At 41.6% G+C, this 21,285-nt stretch overlaps 1 protein-coding gene across 2 annotated transcripts in view; it reads right to left on the bottom strand.

The window, feature by feature from the left end:
* Nucleotides 1-646: 646 nt before the first annotated feature.
* Nucleotides 647-21,285, bottom strand: part of slc12a5b (solute carrier family 12 member 5b) — a 28,428-nt gene continuing 7,789 nt past the window's right edge. Inside the window, exons 5-26 of one of the 2 annotated variants that reach the window (XM_088408594.1) lie at nucleotides 19,168-19,222; nucleotides 18,960-19,090; nucleotides 17,767-18,014; nucleotides 17,472-17,683; nucleotides 17,228-17,398; nucleotides 16,512-16,610; nucleotides 15,713-15,770; nucleotides 15,455-15,629; nucleotides 15,181-15,299; nucleotides 15,002-15,100; nucleotides 13,500-13,619; nucleotides 12,968-13,072; nucleotides 12,703-12,871; nucleotides 12,411-12,606; nucleotides 11,634-11,803; nucleotides 11,421-11,552; nucleotides 10,220-10,327; nucleotides 8,745-8,861; nucleotides 8,193-8,347; nucleotides 4,791-4,805; nucleotides 4,577-4,710; nucleotides 647-3,447 (exon numbers count right to left, since the gene is read on the bottom strand). In XM_088408594.1, coding sequence (XP_088264720.1) covers nucleotides 3,356-3,447; nucleotides 4,577-4,710; nucleotides 4,791-4,805; nucleotides 8,193-8,347; nucleotides 8,745-8,861; nucleotides 10,220-10,327; nucleotides 11,421-11,552; nucleotides 11,634-11,803; nucleotides 12,411-12,606; nucleotides 12,703-12,871; nucleotides 12,968-13,072; nucleotides 13,500-13,619; nucleotides 15,002-15,100; nucleotides 15,181-15,299; nucleotides 15,455-15,629; nucleotides 15,713-15,770; nucleotides 16,512-16,610; nucleotides 17,228-17,398; nucleotides 17,472-17,683; nucleotides 17,767-18,014; nucleotides 18,960-19,090; nucleotides 19,168-19,222 — 2,880 coding nt within the window. In that variant the 3' untranslated portion in view covers nucleotides 647-3,355. The remainder of the gene's footprint in view (nucleotides 3,448-4,576; nucleotides 4,711-4,790; nucleotides 4,806-8,192; nucleotides 8,348-8,744; nucleotides 8,862-10,219; nucleotides 10,328-11,420; nucleotides 11,553-11,633; nucleotides 11,804-12,410; nucleotides 12,607-12,702; nucleotides 12,872-12,967; nucleotides 13,073-13,499; nucleotides 13,620-15,001; nucleotides 15,101-15,180; nucleotides 15,300-15,454; nucleotides 15,630-15,712; nucleotides 15,771-16,511; nucleotides 16,611-17,227; nucleotides 17,399-17,471; nucleotides 17,684-17,766; nucleotides 18,015-18,959; nucleotides 19,091-19,167; nucleotides 19,223-21,285) is intronic. The other variant, XM_088408595.1, reaches the window with a different exon arrangement.

The following is a 21,285-nucleotide window of genomic DNA, read 5'->3' as shown; positions in this document are numbered from 1 at the left end:
TGTCAGAGCGCTTCGATCAAATGACAGTTCTTTCATTTGAAGCCGCGATTATCATTAGCGTGGATAAGAGAGGACAACGTTCAAGCCCGCTCTCGCTCAAACAAGTCGAGATATTCAGGAGTCTGAACTTTAGCTCAGCTCGTAAAAATTGTGTCTTGCTTTTCACGTGGTTGTTTATGGAGATTTACGGCATGTCATATTATTTGATTACTCTGAATTTACTAGTGATCTCACATGATAAATATATTCTCTCCAAGAGAACATTTTCTATTTTAACCCAATTCGTATGTTCTCTCCTTTCCGGGGAACATAGGCAGTGTGGCCATTAGTTTTTTTAGTAATTAAAACTTCAATTGGTCTTTGACTATCAGTGTTTTTTTTTTTTTTTTTAATTTTTACAAATTTGGATCAGTTATTGTCTGTTTTTACAAGGCTTTTTTTTTGTCCCAACCATAAAAAAAGCATACACATGGATGAGGAGGCCTCAAACAACATTTGTGTAGGTTTTTCTAGTCATTTATGTATCAGTAAAGTTCAACAACATTGTAAAACCTGTAACCACAAGTGAAAGCCTATCAACTTTTCAACCTGTCAGACTGGCCTGGGTTTGAATATCTTTGAATATCTTTGAAGCAATTACTGATGGTTAAATAAAACAGCACAAAAATCTTTATTGACACACACATACACATATTTCGATTTGCATTTGTACATTGAGAATTACTTGTTTATTTACACACGCTACGCTCCTGTTCACTCCCCAGGTCGTTTCTAACACACACACACACACACACGCACACACACGCACGCACACACACACACATACCTGGAAGAGGGCGGGGGGGTATATCATAGTTCGTACATCCCATTGACATGATGCATTTTCTAGCCCCTAACCCTAACCTTAATTATCACATCAAATTGCCTCACCTTATCCCTTACACGAACCCCAAACAAAATCTTATTCAAACCTATAGTCTCGACCCTCAGAAAGAGGTCTGAAACAACTGGGTCCACCGAAATGGCCCACAAGCCTCAGAGACTCCCAAAAAAACAGCAAAACCTTGGATTTGGTCCCCACCATCCAGCAAAAACAAAAGGCACACACACACTCGCACATGCACTTAACATTATGCAACACTTTTATATGTCCCTTCATGTGTGTGTATTGGAAGGAAAAATTAATCAGAACACTTGTGTAAGAGAACTTCACAAATGAGCGTCATCCACTAATACTCACTAACATATTTGTTATTGGCTGGCAACCAGGTCAGGATGTACCTCGCCTACTGCCTGAAGACAGCTGAGATGTGCTCCAGCATGCCTGACCCTCGTGAGGATAACCGGTGAAGAAAATGGATGGATTTTATTTATTTGAAACCTTAAGGTGACTCCTATCATGAAAAGTGAACTTTTTGGAGCTTTTAACCACGCTACAATGTCGATTTCTCACCCAAAACACCCTCAGTGTTTTTTCCTTCACTGATGCATTTCTAAGCATTCCTTGCTTATTCTGCACTCTCACACTAGCCCTGCCCGAGCAGAAAAAACATGACTTGAAGAAAACTCATGATGACAGAAGCATTTCCCCTACAACTGTGCACTGGGAAATGCACACTGACCATATCCACGTCTTTTAGTTTCGTTTTGGTTCCACAGTTGAGGAGGAGAGATATTGCACCGGCGAAGTAAACAATAACATTTCATATACAGTGGGCCCCTGGTTTACGAGATTAATCCGTTCCGCGGTGGGGATCGTAACGCAAATTCGCTGTATGGCGGATAATCCAAACCTATGTTAATTCGCTAATGCATGTAAAACCACCAGGTAAAAACATCAAAATTGCATATACATATTAAAAATTGGAATCAAAATAGTATAGTATGTGCTACGTAAATATAACAGAAATATATACATGGAAAAATCATCGTGAATAAAAAATCTAGAAAGGATTTATTTACCTTTATGCGACGAGCTTGTTATAGCCATATTCCCTAGTGAGGGTAGCCTAGCCTGGGATAGGCTAGCTTAGCCTTCTCCAGCTTCGTTTCCATATAAACCATCTTCTTACTTCACTCTTGAACATCACTAGTAATCTTGGACCCATGTCTGACCAATTCAAGTTTGAATTAAGCAGTAAAATGCACAACAAATAGTTATTTTAAGCACCCAGACGCGACCCAGTCCATAGTATGCCACCATTTTGACAGTGACACTGACCAATAGCAGACCAGCATCTGAGTGACGCATTGCAGCACAGGCAGTTTGATGGGACCAGAAAATAAGAAAAATGACCTAAAAACGACAGAGACAAAACAACACAAATACAGCCAACCCCTAGGGTCACGACAGTTGTTTTTGTCGTAAAGCGGGATAAATACTGTAAAGAGGGGACAAAAAACGTCGCAGATCACGTCGTAAGCTGAAAAAGACGTAAGGCGGGGATGTCGAAGACCGGGGGTCCACTGTATTTACCCTGTTCACTGTATTTAAGGGAAGTGACCAGCTTGTTATAGCCATATTCACTAGTGAGGGCAGGCTAGGCTAGCTTAGCCTTCTTTGTATTTCTTGATTATCTCCAGCTTTGTTTCCATATAAATCATCTTCTTACTTCTCTCATAAACATCACTAGCAATCTTGGGATGGCTGACCAATTCAAGTTTGAATCAAGCACTAAAATGCACTATAAATACCATATTGAAAGCACTCTCAAACGAGATCAAGTCTTTAGGCAGCCATCTGTGTGACCCCGTCTGCTGACCAATAGCAGACCAGCATCTTCGTGACCCCTGTGACGCGACTAATAGAAGACCAGTATCTTAGGGTAACGTGGACCCCACTTTGAGAACCACTGGTTTATATGATTCCTGTGCAACATTCATAATAACAAGGATAATGATCTCAAAGTTTTTAAACTGTTTAGAAAAAACGACCTTCCATCAGGCAACGTCAAATGGTAATAATTAATCATTGGCTGTTGATTGCTAACCAGTCTGTTAGGTTTTATCATTTACAATGTAGTATGCCTGCCAACTTTCAACATACTGTACATGTTAATATGAAGATCATATTAAAAATCTATTGTGATACACCTTTGTTCCGAGTAGCTCCATACAAACCATAAGACAACAAAAAGAAATAAAGATCTTAAAATGAGTAAATATTGAAGATATTCAAACAACTAGATTGCATTAGAGAATCAGATAAGACAGAAACATTCTTCATCAAGGAGCGGGAATAGAAGTAGTAGTATTGAAATGCGGTTGTATCAGGTTGGAACCACCTGCAAGGTTGACGCTTAGGGAAAGTTTTGTGAGAGTCAGTAGAAGTTGACGTAAAATATATTCGGGACGTTCAGGAGTAGATGGTAATGACCTCACGTCCCCCGCCGCGGACCAGTAGAACCCGATTTAGACCCTCTGTGAGCACCTCCAGGAACTCCATGTCTGAGGGCGGTTTCAGTGAAGGAGCAACAAAAATGAAGGATGTGAATGATGTCACTTGATGCTTTTCATGTCATAATTAGATCCCTCTTAACTAGGGAGAAATATTCTACATTTTTTGGACATTCTGAAAGCCTGAATGGATGAAACAAAAAAAAAAAGGCAAATTTGTGTGGCATTTATCCCAGTGCTTCTCATTTAAATTTCACCAAGCCCATCCTAGCAAACAGAAAACTATCAACGCCCCCCCCCCCCCCGATAACCTGATAATAAATAAGATTAATATCTACTGTATAAAAAATGTACAGGTATACCTAAACCTGTATCCTGTAACACTAACAAAAGGAAAAAAAAAGCAATTTAAATCAACTTTTCTCAAACATTAATGATTTTTTTTTACAGCAAAGATAAGATAAGATAAGATAAGATAAGATAAGATAAGATAAGATAAGATAAGATAAGATAAGATAAGATAAGATAAGATAAGATACGATACGATACGATACGATACGATACTTTATTGTCTCCTGGAGGAAATTGGTCTTGGGCAAAAGTGCTTTGAAACACTGTTGTATAACACTCATCAGTTATACGTGTTACAGCTCAGTCTGAAACAGACAAAAATAACCAAGGATAGTCCGCCCTCCATCAGGGGGCACTGTTTCAGTAAAAGAGATGTGCCACGTTTGACAAAGAGGAAGGTTTCTGTTGTAGTTGTATGTTGTTATGTTGTAGTGGTGTGAAGCTGTTCGCCTGGTTATTGTGAGTGTTGTAATACCGATTATTTGTCTTCACTGTGTTGCTGTTATGTATTCATTGTTGGTTTGCTTTGACGGAGGGTTTCGTCATCTTTGTCATTAAAATTATTCTTCATTCTGATTGGGGTCTCGCCACATTTATGAACAGTAATGATTCCAGACCGAATGTCACCAACTTGTGTCTAAACTTTGTTGTTTAAAGATGTTATACAAATCACTTTTCCTCCTCAAAACAAAAACAATGAAACAATTTAAAAGTCCAGGCCATGTTGAGTCATTGATGTGGAAGACAAACTGTGCTTCCTTTTCTTGATTTGTTGATCAACTTGCGCATTAACAGATGCTGAGTGGAACAGAATATGCTGGAAGGATACAGTTTTCTTCACCTGTGCGATTTTTGGGGGGTCCAGGCATGTTGAGCAAGACCAGTTTTGCCTCCTTGGACTTCTTTGTGATGACCTCATTGAGCCGCAAAGCTGTGTGCATGCGCCTCACATCTGTCTGGTTCCTAGTGCAGGAGACATATCACAGAATGTTTGCGTTTGTTGCACCAGAGTGTCCATCACAGTGAGACGCGGTCATACTTACAAGTTTTCCCATTCTCTTCAGTGGCATGTCACAAGGCAGAAAATTATTGTTTAAAATACAAAGAAGGGAAATTTATTCACAGTATCTAGCCCTTAATCATGAAAGAGTTTCAAAGCGCTTCATAATCCCACAGAAAGTACCTTGATCTCAACCCCAAGGAGGGAAAGGGGGAATAAAAAGAAGACACGGGTGAACACAAAACACTAAGGGCCTCGTAGGGCGAGGTACTATCAAGAGTAGCAAGAGTCAGTCCTCATTATGATCATTTTGTACACCTGTCTATGTTTACCTGCCCCCTCGCCCTCCCTCTCCTCTGTTTAGTTTCACCTTTTGTCTGATCATTGTCTCTTGTCACACCTCAAGTACCTGGCTGCTTGTTTTTGTCACGAAGCTTCCCAGCACCTGAGTCCACAATTTCCGCAATCATGCTGGCCTTTGTCCCAACCTCGCCGGCCCCTGACAGGTCCATTTCCATGCTCTATTCTTATAATTTGGCCACTCAACTGTCTGCTGAGTCTCGATGTGAGCAATGCATTACCACATGGCGCAGAGTCGTCTTTGGATTTTCGACGACTAACAAAGAGCAGTACGATGGACGACTATCGACTCGGCCATCAAGGAAATGTCGTCGTCGATTACCAGAGATTGCTTGAATAGATTCATTTTCCTCACTGTGTATTGTTGCTATGTGTCTCATTATGAACCTGGGTGGGTTAGAGATTTTTTGTACTGACACCACAAAACCACCGAGTGGCGCTAGCGGGCAATTTATGACATCGTCAAGCCTTTCAATGACTTCCATGCTTGGCTTAGCCTGGAATCCCATAATGCAAAATTCTTTGAACTCATAATACTGTAATTATAACATAATAGATATTCCTATTTCAATTTCATTAAGAATAAGAGTAATAAGAGCAATAAGAGCGATAAGAGTAATACGAGCAAAAGTAACTACGCTATATATATATATATATATATATATATATATATATATATATATATATATATATATATATATATATATATATATATATATATATATATATATATATATACTGGAAAAATGCAATAAGAGCAAAAGTAACTATGCTATATATATATATATATATATATATATATATATATATATATATATATATATATATATATATATATATATATATATTCTTTGTATATAGACATTTCCATATATATATATATATATATATATATATATATATATATATATATATATATATATATATATATATATATATATATATATATAGCATAGTTACTTTTGCTCTTATTGCATTTTTCCAGTTTTTGTACCTCCCTGAAAAAATGTAAACATGCATGGATAGGACTGATGCCACTAAACATTTGGCGGCATTGAAAGTAAATATATACAGTGGGCCCCCATGTTACAACCTTAATCCGTTCAGCGGCTAGGCTCATAACTCGAATTTGCCGTATGAGGGGCAATTCAAACCTATGTTAATTAGTGAATGCGTTCAACGCGTGCAAAAGCCTTAGGTAAAAACATCACGACTTTATACACATATTAAAAATTAGTAACATAATCAACTGTACAGTTACATTAAATCACATGAATATACAAAGGAAAAATGACATTTACCTTTGGGGCAATGTGACTTGAGCTGGTGGTGGGTGGAGGCGGAGGGGAGCAGGGACGAACCCGCAGAATTTTTTATTTTTTTTCTTAAACGAGAACTTTTTTCAAACGAGATCTTTTTTAAACAATGACTTTTTTTGTTTAAACTTTTTTAAATGAGAATTTTTTTTAACGAGAACATATCACCGGTGATTTCCTTGTCTTTAATCCATAATAGAAGAAGCCTCTCCATCTTGTTGTTGACCGAGGTCCGTCCCCTGGCAAGGAAAGTCATGCCCTTAGAAGACTTGCTTGCTTTAATAGCTTCCTTGTTCTTGAGAATTGTAGCGATTGTCGAGCGGTTACAGCCATACTCACTAGCAAGGTTAACTATGCGTGCGCCTCCTTCGTATTTTCTTATTATCTCCTGCTTCGTTTCTATTGTCATCATCCTCTTACTTCTTCCTTTACCGCCACTTGCAATTTTAGAAGCCATGTCTAACAGATAAAAGTTTGCAAAGTCTTCACAAAACACTGACCAGCTCGTGCCATCTAGCAAGATGAGATCGGCCAATAGCATATCGGCATTTCTGTGATTGACGTGACGCCGGCCAATAGCATATCGGCATCTCCGTGACTGCCTTAATCGACCAATAGCATATCGACATTTCCATGACATGCGAGAAAAGCTGTTTTTGTCGATGCAGCAAAGCGAAAAAAAATAGTGCGGACACACTGACCGGCATGTTGGATGGTTCATAAGAGGTAAGGTTTTTGCGTAAGAGGGGGACAAAAAAACGCCGCGGTCCAAGTCGTAAAATGAAAAATACGTAAGACAGGGCGTTCGTAAACCGGGGGCCCACTGTATTTATATTTGAGGATGTTATGACCCTTTCAAAGTCAGTTCAAGTTGGGTGATTATAAGGCCAAGATAGTGAAATATCCCCAGACACCAAGGGATTAAAATGGATTTAGTCATTGGTATTACTCATAATAATGTTGGCCTTGTCTTACTCTAAGGGTCTTTGCATATCGTGTGGGGAACCTTGGTCATTTATGGTGGTGACATTTAAGGAGAGTATTGGTGCTGTTTGGTATGATGATACTGTTGTGAAGTGGTGTGGCCTTCAAAGTGTGTCTTCAACATGGAGTTGCATGTGTTCCAGAGAATAGTTGGTGCCAAAAAGCAAAGTTAAGTGAGACATATAACCAAATGGAACTGAAGAGTTTAACAAATCGTTGTGTGTAACTAACCAATGGACTACGTTTTGGCTTTTAGACAACTACATTGCCTTGTCTACAATTTCCCCTTGTAGAAAATGTCAGTGATGTCATGCATGCTCTAATCACAAGACTAGTGAGCCTGACACTTTCACAGCAGTTAAAAGAGATTTCAATCTTGCACCTCTCTCATACCGGCAGCTTCAGGTAATATGTACAAGAAAGGAACGGGTATTTACTTTAATTGTCATTATTATGTTATGTTTTGTGCATAGAGTATGTTTTGTATTCTGTTTAGTGCTCATTTTTTTTGGACTGTACAGTTAGTTGTACGTGTATGTATTTAACTGTATTTGTGTTTGTTTTGGGGTTATTTTCCTCTGCGGTCTGCTGCTTCTTCGGCATTGCAAATGAGATTTGTTTTTCAACTGACTTACCTGGATAAATGAAGGTTAAATAAAAGTAATTTTCTTCATTAAAATTCCATCTGATACCATGTTGGTTTTCTATTAATCACACTATAAATAATAATGGTAATGTTGTGAAAGTCAAGTCACAGTCTATCAAGATAAAAATAGGCTACTCACGGTTTCATGCTGAAGGGGTCTTTGCCTGCTTCCAGGTTCTTCCCTTTGTCAAACTCTTTATTTTCTGTCCATGTGCTTCCACTCCCGGCAGGGGCAGCGAGGCTGGTGGGGCTGGCAGGTGTTGAGGCATTCTTACTGTGGATGAGCTGGACCTGCTTTCAGTTGAAAAAATAAAAGAGTGAGATGGGGACATAATGACAGCGTGTGCAAAAGAATGGAGACAACCACCAAGGAAAGTGTGAAGTCAGCGTCTGTATGACAGCAGCGAAATTTCCTATACTGCTCACCCTCCTGACTGGACAAACGGCAGCCTGAACTGGCCAGAGATCAATCATGGCATACATTTTCACATAAGGACAGAGCCCTCATTTCACCTCTAATTGTATGTTTTGGAATGAGCCAAGAATCTATTGCAGCTGGCAGCTGCAGAAACCCAAGGTAGGCATGGGGAGAACATTTCATTTAGCAAGACCCATCCCTTAGCGTATATCGTTGAATCTTTGAACTGTGAGGTAGGAATGGCAACTGTAAACCAGTTAAGATGGTTCATACCTCCTCTTCTGGATGTTCAGCCACTCTGATTCCATCCTCTGTGCTGTGTTGTGAGCGTGAGGCAAAAGATTTTTTACGTCGGATGGACCCGCGAGATGAATCTGTTATGCTCTGAATCTGTAGGATATAAAAGAATTCAATGGATGAATGACTGTTGTTAACTCGTATCACTATCCTTGTTGCCAACTATCCATCCATTTTCTACCGCTGTATTCCAGAATCGGGTCACGGGGACAGCAGCCCGAGCGGGGAAGCCCAGATGTCCCCCAGGTTTTCCCAGGCCCGCTGAGAGACATAGTCGCTCCAGCGTGTTCTGGGTCGTCCCCAGGGGCCTCCTCCCTGTGGGGACATGCCCAGGAACACCTCACCAGGGTGGCGTCCGGGAGACATCCTAACCAGATGCCCGAACCAACGTTGGTTCCTCAACGCAGAGGAGCATCGGCTCGATGCTGAGCCCCTCCGGGATGACAGAGCTTCTCACACTACCTCTAAGGGAGAGCCTGTACACCCTGCGGAGAAAACTCATTTTGCTCGCTTTTATCCAGGCTCGTTACTATAGGTGAGGGGAGGAAAGTAGATCTACCGGTAAATCGAGAGCTTTGTCTTTTGGCCCAGGTCTTTCTTTACGAGTGCAGACCGGTACAGCCTCCTAAACACAGCAAACGCTGCACCGACCCGCCAGTCAATCTCCTGTTCCATTCTACCCTCATTTGGGAACAAGACCCCAAGATACTTAAAGTCCACTTGGGGCAAGCTCTCATTCCTGACCCGGAGAGGGCAGACCACCCTTTTCAGACTGAGGACCATGGTCTCAGATTGGGAGGTGCTGATCTTCATCCCAGCTGCTTCACTCTCGGCTGCAAATTCCTCCAGTGAGATTTGGAGGTCACGGCCAGGGGAAGCCAACAGCATCACATCATCTGCAAATAGCAGAGATTAAATACTGAGACCCCCAAACCGGACCCCCCCAACGCTTCGGCTGCACCTTGAAATTCTGTCCATAAAAGTAATGAAGAGAATCGTTGACAAAGGGCAGCCTTGGGCGGAGTCCAACCTTTATTGGAAACGAACTGGACTTACTGCCGGAAATACGGATCAAACTCTGACATCTGTTGTACAGGGATCGAACAGCCCATATCAGGGCATCTGGAGCCCGTTCTCTCGAAGCATCCCCCACAGAGCTCCCCAAAGAATATGGTCGAACGCCTTCTCAAAGCCCACAAAGCACATGTAGACTGGTTGGGCGAATTCCCATGCACCCTGGAGTATCCTGCCGAGGATCTAGAGCGTTTCCACTGTTCCACCAAAACTACACTGCTCCTACTGAATCAGAGGTTCTGATGGACCCTCCTCTCTAGCACCCCTGAACAGTCCTTTGTTGCCAACCAATTCAAATCATTGTCAGAGACAATAAACTTGACTTTTGAGACCATACTTTTCAAATCCCCTGGTTAATATGTGAAATGCATGCGTACCTCTCGCTCCATCTCGTTCTTAGTCAGATGCATCTGCTTGAGGATCTGCGAGCGTTGTTCCATAACAAGCGTCTTTTCATAAGTGTAGGCTGAGATGTCACTGTCATGCTATGATTGGAAGGCACAGTTCAAAGGTAATGAAAGCATTATATGGTGGCAGAGCAGGAAGATTTTGTTGTGTCTTATTGCACAACTGAATGCCATCCTTATATGCGCTTAATTCTTTTAAATTTAGACAAAGACTTTGAGTTTCAGTTTCTGCATTTACTGTATCTACATCAGTGATGCCTAACCTTATTTTTCTCTGTGATGGGAATCCCTATCTTTTTGTCATACCATCACTAATACGCCTAGATGATTCTCCAAAACGATTCTCCTAAGACCAAAAAAAAAAAAAAAAAAATGTAGTACTGGTCTCATCTGAGTGGCCAAGTGAGCCGTCGGTTAGCTCAAGGAGCACGCCTACAAGACGCAGATACCAATGAGGAGTCGATTTTAAGTTCTGAGCAGGAGTGGGTTCAAACTCATGCTCTCATTGGTCGATTGTCACATGGGCGTGCCCCTTAAGTTTAATGACAGATTGCTTGGCTAATCAGATGAGAACAGCACTATTATTATTATTGTTATTATTATTTTTGGGAGGACGTCTTATGAGAAAATGAGTGGTTGAGGGAAATTGAAAAAGGAAAGAAAGCTTTGGGATCCTCTTGCCTTTGCAATAAATTGGAATTTAAAGTGTAAACTCTGCTTTTCGTTCATTTTTGGTAAGCTTCTTGTTACTTGCTCTTAGTTGGAGGTCCAAGGAGCTGCTCAACGTGATCCTTACTAGTACGTACAGCCAAGACACCAAAATAGAAGGCATACTAGTACATTTACTGTATAGGGTTCAATAATTTATGATTTAAGTAAACATATGTACTGCAGTAGTACTTCAACTTCCAAGTGCAAACCACTGCAATGCACTCAAGAAAAAACAAACAAACAAACAAACAAAAAAACAAAACGCTGATTTACACGACATGTGCAGGGTAGAGGTCTTGATCAAGCTTCTTGTATTGTACCGCAAAAATTGTAATGTTTGGCTGCTTCTACTGTGAACTGATGCTCAATAAGCCTAAAAAAACATAAATGAATGACTAGAATCAATTACACAAGTGTACCTAGAGCTATATGAGCCAGTAAGCTCATGTGTCAAACTCACCATCTCCACCACTTCCACCTGAGCATCGATGCGCAAGTGATAGAGGAACGTTAAGACATCCTTTTTCATCTGAATACTGTTGTCATCCATCTGAGCCACAGTGAAAATGCGCATCTTGCACTTCCTCCACACCTATGGTAAAAGAAGAGCACCACTGGTGTGGAGATGAACACATATCAGACGGAAAGAACTTTACAGTCATGCGTTTGTCACCTTATGCTGGCGCAGCAGAAAGGGCAGGAGCATCAGCATGCCTCCATCGTGAACGATCCACCACACGTCAATGTGCCCTTCAGTGAAGCGCTCTCCATTGGACGGGTAGCTCGAGATGTTTTTGGGAACCAACAAGGCCAAACTGGCCACTGTGGTCTCTCTGACTACCTCTACACAGTAACAGGAAGAACATATTTGCAATAAAACGTGATGAGTCAAATAGCTCAAACCGTAGAATGTGGAGCAGAGAGTGCTAAGCGGTGCTCGTTATACCTCTGAAAACTGTATGGTCCCCGGGACTCGCAAAACTAAAACACTATGGGTCCTGACAGAGGTTTGGAATGCCAAAAATTGCCCAATAAAAAGGACAAATTAAGTCCAAGGTTCAAACTGCATTTACAAGACGTGAGCAAAACCAGCAACAGGTATTAAGAAATGTCAAAGTAAATATATGGATATGGCATACAGCTTTATGATAGGGAAGAATGTTTTTTCCTCCTGAAGGTAAACCTTTGAGAACCACTGCACCATCCAGACCACGAGTATCAAGCTCATTTAAGCTTGCAGGCCGCATTTTTGTTTTGTCAAGTTTTGTTGAATAAAAGAGTAGCTGGATGATGATTCATATTTTCATGTAAAAAAAACAAAACAAAACGTTCATTTGAAAGGGTTTCCCCCGTCAAAAATTATGCGTCTGGGACGCGGGGATGCGGGCACACGGGAGCACTGCTTAGAAACATTAAAGGTCGCAATTACTGTACATGAACAGTAACATACCAATAAAGTCTCGAAATTGCTGGTGGAACTCGGGCTGTTTCCAGTTACGTGGCCAGCTGACCATCACAGTGTTGTGCTTCAAACCTCCAAGTCCGCCAATCTGGATCAGGTGGGATGTCCCGTCTCTCAGATTGGAAGATATGACCACTTGGGGGAATCCCTTCACCTTCTCTGTCTCCATCAGTTTCCGCAAAGACTTCAGTGCGGCAAAGAGTCAACGTTAGATATCATAACAAACTGTACTGAATGTTCATTTAGTGTTTCTTTTTTTTTTTTAGCATGTGACAGCGACCTGGTCTGCCCTTTGAGCCTCTGCGTAGTTGTCAAGAAACTTTCCTTGCAGAGAAGTGCCAACGATAGTGAGGCCCTTTCCTGCCTTCAGCTGATTGGTTAACGAGATCAGACGAGGCTGCTCCACATTCTGCTCGGCATCCATACTGACAAGGACCAGGATCTGAGGCCTGAGCATAGAAATGAGTACACGGGTGGAACATAGCAAAGTCCACCGGAAAATGAGCACAACTGAATGATCACAACTTAGCTTGACTGTGACTGACCTCCAGTTCTTGGTATGCGGCGGCCCCTCCTCCAACCTCATGAGAGCAAATCGAGCAGCGCTCAGAGAGATGCCGCGTATGCCATCACCCCACTCTTTTTCAGCTCTGTCACACAGTAGTTTATTCTGTTAGCATGTCTGTCACACCTTGAAAGGTGACATTTCCAGCCCAGGTTTGAACTCAATGCAGCTTGCTCATGATTGAAAAAAACCATGTACTGTATGGGCTTCATTATAAACCATAGCCCATAAATAAATTGTAAAAGCGGCTGTGACACTCAGATTAGAAGCAGCACGACTTGAGAGACCAAGAACCAGATAAAATGACTGTATTAAATCAAATCAGTGAGAGAATTAACTGGAGGAAAAAGACATCCATAGTAGGAAGGCTTTTCTAAAGCATCAACCCCAAAGAGGGAAATCCCGAGAAAAGCAAGAATAAATGATACGGCTTGAATAAACAGTTATGATCTTTTGCTAGCTTTACTTGTGTACTTGACTCATTTTTCGTCAAGTTCATATGACATACATACCCGCAGAATTCGATGTATTTGTAGATGCAGGTGGCAATTCCCATGGCAAGGATGGCATAATACCAGGAACAGATGAACATAAGGGATAGGCACAAGCTCATACCCAGGAATGATAGAGCCCTGTGGGTGACAGCATATTGAATTTTTGATCAAACTGGGGTTTTTCTGCCAGCCTCACCATGTTATTATTGTCGGTATTTTGCTTGCGGCTTGGCAGCTCATGGTTTCCAAATCTTTCTGGCTTACAGTAGGTTAGAGAGCACTGTACGCCTCTTGTCTCGAGTTTTTTGTTTGTTTCTTTCTTTCTTAAGTTACTTGGACGGTTTAGTTCCCGCAAATGATCCAGCAAATATACCTACAATGATTCTTATTACAAGTTTGAAAGCTGAAAAGCAGTATAGAGAGCTACTGTATAATTCTCAAACATTGTCACAATTTTCTCACACGACTGAAATGCTGTACTCGCAGTCATTAAAACACTTCTGTACAAACCACTCAAACCATAGAAAACAATTTGATTGGTGTGTGTGAGAGGGATGCAGTTACATGTGTAAGAGCTAATCCTGAATCATTTCCCTGATTGTCTTCTTATAAAGCTCCTTATAAATTTTAAGACTTCCCCATGTTTGTGTGGGTTTTTTCTCTGAATGCATTGTCTTCTGTTCATTTTGTTTAGGACAGGGGTCGGCAACCTTGAACAATAATTTATGATTAGACAAAACTCGGAGCCGCAAACACTTTCTTCCATCTGAAATGAAGATCTTAAATATTGTATAAAAATGTATTCTTATGATATTTATGGCGTGGGTGGGAGAGGGAGGGTGGAAGTAAATGGAATCAGTTGGTTGTTAGCGGCAAGCGGAGTTGCTGACAGCAGCTTTTTCTTTAGCAAAGGTTGAACCACATTGTTTTCATTAAAAGAAGCGAGGAGACTGAACCAACGTCTGAATCCATCCGTGTTCATCCGGGGGCATGAATATGAGATTTAGTCTGCATTAAGAATTCTTCAAGCGCTCCAGTTTGGATCAATTACTTACCTGTGTTGTCTTATTTTGAAAGATCTGCTTTTAATCTGTGTTTCCTGTTTATGTTTTCTGTTTGTCATTTAGCTTTTAGTGGTATTTCGTGTTAACCAAGGTTGTTACCTTCTTGGTGAACAAAGAGCCACATGCGTCTCCAGAACCGCAGGTTGCTAACCCCTGGTTTAGGCACATTGCTGAAAATGAACTGGGTTAGCTGTATTTAGAACCAGTTCAGCTTCATCCATCTATTTCTGCTTATCCCTCTTTGGGTCAAGGATGAGATGGGCCTATCACGTTTGACTTTGGGCAAAAGACGGGGTATACCCATGACTAGGTACTAGGACATCACTGGGCACAACACGTAAATATTTTGTGAGTTAATCTTAAAAAGTCTTGTCACCTTGCTAGTCCTGAAATGGCCTTGTCCAACCTTTGAATAACATTTAAGTTTTATGAATTGAAGTAAAACATGTAGCTCACCAGTGGTAGAACTTAAAACGTGGCCTCCAGTTTGGTGTCCTCAATAAAGTTTGCAGCGCACAAGCTAGGTTAACAAACATGTAGCACATTAAGAAGAACCTGAAAAGAAAAAAAAGAGAAAGGACTTGTTCTCCATGATTGTGCAGTATGTACACTGTTTGACTTGATAGCAAAATTACATGGAGAGGATGGGTGCAACAGCATCCAAGGAGGCAATGATGATGCCAATCTCACAAATGCTAGCAGTGAGCAGGAGGGCCCATGTGGGCTCGCCATTGGCTTTACCGTGACCAAACACCTGCAGGGTTTAAAAAAGACGAACCTTGATAAATCACAGCTTTTAGCAGGATATTCGTTGCTACCGTATATACAGTATATAGCTGTATATACGGGATAGAAGATTGAGAATAAGACTCATTTCAGAGGGCTGAAAGCTGGTCTTGGTGAACTCACTCGAAGAAATGGAATGATACCGTCTCTCGAGATAGCCTGCAGGAGGCGTGGTGCTCCCGTCAGACTCTGGAGTCCTGCTCCGCAGGTGGAAAAAAATGATCCAAAAACAATGACCCACGGAGACGGCCACGCCAGAGTGCCAATCACCAGGTTACCCTTGACCCCTTCACCAAACCTGCAGGGTGACGACAGGTTAGAGTTTACTGACACTTTGGAGACTGGCAAAGTGTACTAATGTGTCCACTAAATGGGACTTACTTGTCTCTCAGGACAACACCCTCTATACAAGCACCAAAGAGCACCACGCAGGACATATCTGATTTAAAAAGAGTCGACTAAGGAATACAGTACAGTGGAAAACAAGGTCAAATACTTGGCTCTTTCAAAGCCATTCAGATTGTGTATCCAGTGGTCCCCAACCTTTTGAACAAGCACCGGTCAACGCTTGAGATTTTTATTGTGGTCGTACAAAAATGTAGACAAATTACTGTAACTGAATTACAAATGCTCTTCATTCCGATACAAAACGTTAATTAAATGCAAATGAGTTCTTATCAATGCAAAACGTTTGCATAAGCTAACATATACCAGAGGGAAATAAATACCCTGCACAAACGAAAAGCCTTACGACCTCAACATATACAGGCATTAAGGCAGCACTGTATAACATGCTGAAGATGAGAACTCACATTAGGTAGCATGTTATCCACAGTCACAAGTTGTTGGATAAACAAACAAACTAATTTTGAGCATATTACAATAAATGACAACATTCATATGGACAAAGTACAAATTAACAGAGAGTCGTGGGCCAGATTTCATGGAGACAGAACAATGTGTGCGTCACAGAGGGACAGCTCTCAAATGAAGCAACACCATCCCTCCTCACTTTAATATGTAATATCAACAGCGGGCAGAGTGGCGGCAAAAAACAAAGATCAAGCCAAATAAAGCACTAATGAATGAACTGTTAAAGGATAAACTAAACAAGTTCCAAAACATCCTTATTTTGAGTGCGGCCCACTGTTTTAGATGATGTCTGCTCTGTGAAGGATACACACAATAGATGTGGTGGTGATGGCTGCAATGGTGCCAATTGGGATGGACTTTTGAGCATCACGTAGGTCTCCTGAGCGGTTGGATCCCGCCATGATACCTGCAGAGGGAGCCAGGTGAAACAGCCTAGATAAATACTATAAACAACTCACAAAACCGACTGGAGCTTTTGAATTGCATTTTGACCATTACAGGTTCATTTTGAGCTTTCCTTGAATGCGCATGTCCAAGTTTTCAATGTTTTGCACACAAATTGCTGTTCTCCAACGAAGAGCTGGATAACAGAATTCAGGTTTAAAGCCTCTTACTGGAGCGGTACTGTTGACCAGTTGTAAAGTGTTCCCGCATGATGTTAATATGAATGGCAAATTAACGGTTCAAATAACATGAAGTGGGCTATTCTCAGTGTGGTCCAACAACGCACCTCAAAGGATTTGTCTTTTTTGCGGTATTTTCAAAGGCGCGCACAGTTCAAAACGGGAATTGGCACCATTGTGGATGAGAACACATCTGACCTGCTTCTTTTATTTTTATTCTTTAATTTTAATCAATATTAATCAATAGGCCCAAACTCTTACTATTTTTCTGTAATGGTATAAAGGTGTATATAGACAAGGAATGGATGGGGTTGGTATATAATAACAGATAATCCCTGTCTTTCATGAACGTGCGATATCTTTCATTGTTGCCTAATTCTCCCACAAGCATGCATCTAACCTGTGACGGAGGGGAAGTATATTCCGACCAGCAGCGTAAAGAAACTGGTGATGTCGGCGAGCACGAAGCGGTTAGTGCTGGAAGCGGAACTACTGTCTGGGTCCACTTGGGATGCCAGCCCTCTCTTCTCAACAATCATCCCTTTTTCCAAATAATTGCCAAACAGGTTTTCTGGAAGAGGAAGAGCTCATCTGTATTTTTATTGTTAACGGGGTTAGGTAACGACATTCGAGAAGGCGTTTACCAGCCAGGATTCCACTAGTGACGCCTGGAATGCCCTGTATCTGTGTGACGTTGTTGTCACTGAAGTAGTCATCGCATGTCGCGTTAATGTACTCAGAATCACAGAAAGAGCGCCACAGTTTAGTCGTGACGGTCTCATTGTCGATTTGGATGACCTTTGCACAGACGTCGTAGCCTTTGGAGACAAGAGTTCGATTTCCCAGGAGGCACACACTGCGAGGAAAGTCAATGGGGAATAAATGTCACACATTTGTGCCACCACAAAATCCATCATCAAAAAGGTCCATTAGACTGACGGGAAGACCGGCGGCTCAATGGCAGTCTTGATGACTCCTGCATAGACAGCCAGGATGGAGAGGATGACACAAGCGAGGAAGACCAGCGCCAGCTTGTTGACATATTTCACCCCCACAAACACCACCAGAGCCATGAAGGCTAGAACTATGGTGCCGTACACCCGCATATTATTTAGGAGGGCGGCCTCTGCTTCCAGCCCTTCCAAGCCCTCAATCTTGAAGATGGCAGCCTGAGGAATAATGTAAATCTGACAGGTGGGAAGATGGTCCAAGGCGAGGAAAGAAGTGTGGAGGATGATGGAAGAAAAAGGTGGCACAGAATTTATATGTTCATCTCCTTTCAAATACAATACAATAAGATCCTGTGCAATACTCTCTACATAGGAACACAAACAGCCAAAATTTGGCCCGTGTTGCAATTTACAACATATTACAAGTATAGCTTCCCTGTCCTGGTGGGAAACTAAACTGTCAATGATATTTAATATCTCATCAAACCTTGTGAAATTCTCAAACATATCTTATGTTTCCCACGGGCAGTCCAAAAATACTGAGGATGGTCAACCGTGACTGAACATGCTTACCAAGAGTACAAAATACATTGGCTCTACCGATAACTGACATAAGTGGAATGCATCCTTTGTCAATTCCAAGTAAACTCTCTGGTTTTGGCGCGTCTAAGTTTAGTAGTAGTCACTTTCTATCTTACTGATTTATTGTGTTTAATTATTGTGTTAAAACAACACCTATCTGTCCAATTTTAAATAGATATAACTTGTGTTCAGCAAATGTGACCTCCAGTATTAATATCTGGAACACAACTTAATTCTTAATTCACTCACCTATTTATCTAAAATAACACGTTTTTAGGTGACTTTTCCTCTTTAGCTCCTCTCTCCAATTGAGAGGAAAGTGTCATTATGAAAAATAAAATCTAACCGTTTACTTCCAAAGTTTGGTTGCTAAGGTGAAGTATTTTTTTTCCAAGGACCCTAACATGTTACAGTTTATTTTTTCCGATGGGACACATTATATGACCGCAACGGATATGATTCTTAATTTTGGTCTGACTTTATCACTGAAAATAAAGTGCAACTCTGGATCAGCCCTGGTGCGCATTATTTCTATACTTATAAACACAGAGTCAACTACATGAATGGTGCTGAATAATATACAATTAATGGCTGACTTACCAGCAGGATTTCAATACAACCAAGGATGTACATGGCACCAGCAAAGGTGGTGCCCAAGTAGAAACAAATCCCAACAGCGCCACCAAACTCAGGCCCAAGTGAGCGAGAGATCATGTAATATGAACCTCCAGCTAGAAGAGTAAATATTCGATCAGTGGGAAGTCAGGGTCAGCTAAATATTATTTAACACTTTTCGCCGTCTGCTTACCTGGCACCACTCCGTTTGTTGCAATAGCGCTCATGGAGATAGCTGTGAGCATAGTCTGACAAAAGAAAAACACAAAACAAATATAATTGACCAGTAAGAAAAAAAAATGGAGCAGAACAGCAAGTGAATTTATCTACTTGCTGAATTCCCCATTTTTAGTTGGTTGCCTTGAGGCTGGTTGTGAACAATATTGAAATATGTTGCCAGTAATGCTACAAGGAAAGTCAAATGCAAATCAAGGAATATAATTCAACTCTAAAATCTTTTTCCACTTTTTCCTGAAACAGTTTCTTCCATCAAGGTCAAATGTAACAGCCTGGCTCGAGCTTCCTGGAATTTTTAATGTTACAAATGAAAAAAAATTCGTTGTGTTGACTGCTGGTTTTTCCTGTACTCGTCCAAATCCCATTTCCAATGAAGGTGAATTATTGTGTAAAATATCCTCCGGCAGTATCTGCAAGCATTCCCATGCCAGGCGAGAGAACGTATCTTGGGTCTTCCCTGGGGCCTCCTCTAGGTGGGACAGCCTGAAACACCTCACCAGGGAGGAATCCACGGTCGGTCACGACCCCACAGCTTGTGACTTTAGGTGAGGGCAGGAACAAAGATCTACCGGTAAAAAGAGAGCTTTGCCCTTCGGCTCATCTCTTTCTTCACTGCGGACTTGATCGAATGTGGATGTTAGTGAGTGGCAAAGGACTTATGGCTTGCTACATTAGCATCTTTGTTGCAGTCATTGGCTGTGCCTGTAGTCACAGCTGGGTGCTTCACATTTATTTGGTAGGCCGAACTTGAGCTAATCCTGTGGTAAGCAAGCTCTGTCTTACAAAGAATGCAATGCACTCCACCTTTATTAAAGGTGCCTATTGGGCATTTTTCAAAAGTCAAATTCACTATTCACCGACACCTCACACACGATCTTCTAATTTCACTAATTCCTTTTGCTGCTTAACTTGCCATCCCACCCATTACAAGAGCTCATCAGGTTATGTCAAATACAATGACAGTCAACCAATGTCCATTTCAGGGTGTGATTTATCTTTGTTTTCCAACCCCTCAACAACTCAGACATAAGGAGCCTGATGCATGACAATGGATCTAATTGTCATGCCAAAAAAGAGAACTACACATGCAGTATTTGCTTCGGGGATGTTGATAAAGAGGACCGGAGAAAGTCAGCGAGAGTTGCATTGTGTCTTCGTAGACCTGCAGAAAGCCACTGACAGGGTACCCCGGGAGGAACTGTGGAATTGTATCAGGAAGTCTGTCGTGGCACAGAAATATGTTTGGACTAGTGCAGACAGAGGTGAGATGTTCTGTAGGTGTGACAAAAGAGTTGAAGGTGGAATCAGATCTGTGTCCTTTCTTAGTTGCTATGGTGATGGACAGGTTGACAGACAAGGGACGACGGGAATCTCATGGACTGTGATGTTTGCAGATGACATGCAGATGATTGATGACATGACACGGGGAGAAGCTAGAGTGGTGGAGGTTCTGGAAAAGAAAGGAATGAAGGTTAGCCACAACAAGGCAGAGTGTGAATGACAAATACCCAAGTGGAACAGTGAAGATATGGGGAGAAGACCTAAAGAAGGTGGAGCGTTTGGATTTCGAGGTTTTGGAAATAAAGTCAGAGGGGCCAGACTGAGGTGGTTCGGACATGCCCGGAGGAGCGATAGGGAATATAAAGGTAAAGGAATGCTGAGTTTCGAGTTGCCAGGCAGGAGGCCTAGAGGAAGATATAGTGAAAGAGGATATGAAGGTAGCTGGTGTGAGGGAAGAGGATGCACGAGACAGGCTTGGATTGAGACAATCATTTCATTGTGGTGACTACTGGAGGAAAAAGACGAAAGGAGAAGATATGTAAATGCACCGACAAACTGTTGATGATTTTCTGAAGTTCTTGAGGCTCGCATGGCAACAGATATAACACAATGATGCCACTTTTTTTTTTTTTTTAAGTAGAGCCGACTGAGGGATTGAAGGTCATGAGCAGTCATTGGAAGAGGAAGCCGGAGTGCCCAGAGAGAACCCACGCGGGAGCCAGCTGGAATTGAACTCGGGACTCTGAAATGTGAGGCAGACGTGCTCACCGCTCTTCCATCGAGATGCTCATTT

The sequence above is a fragment of the Hippichthys cyanospilos genome, chromosome 2 (assembly GCF_059441005.1).
Source record: "Hippichthys cyanospilos isolate Australia breed blue-spotted pipefish chromosome 2, RoL_Hcya_1.0, whole genome shotgun sequence".
NCBI lineage: Eukaryota > Metazoa > Chordata > Actinopteri > Syngnathiformes > Syngnathidae > Hippichthys > Hippichthys cyanospilos.
Note: the sequence above shows the minus strand (reverse complement) of the source record. Positions and strands in the feature narration are given on the sequence as shown.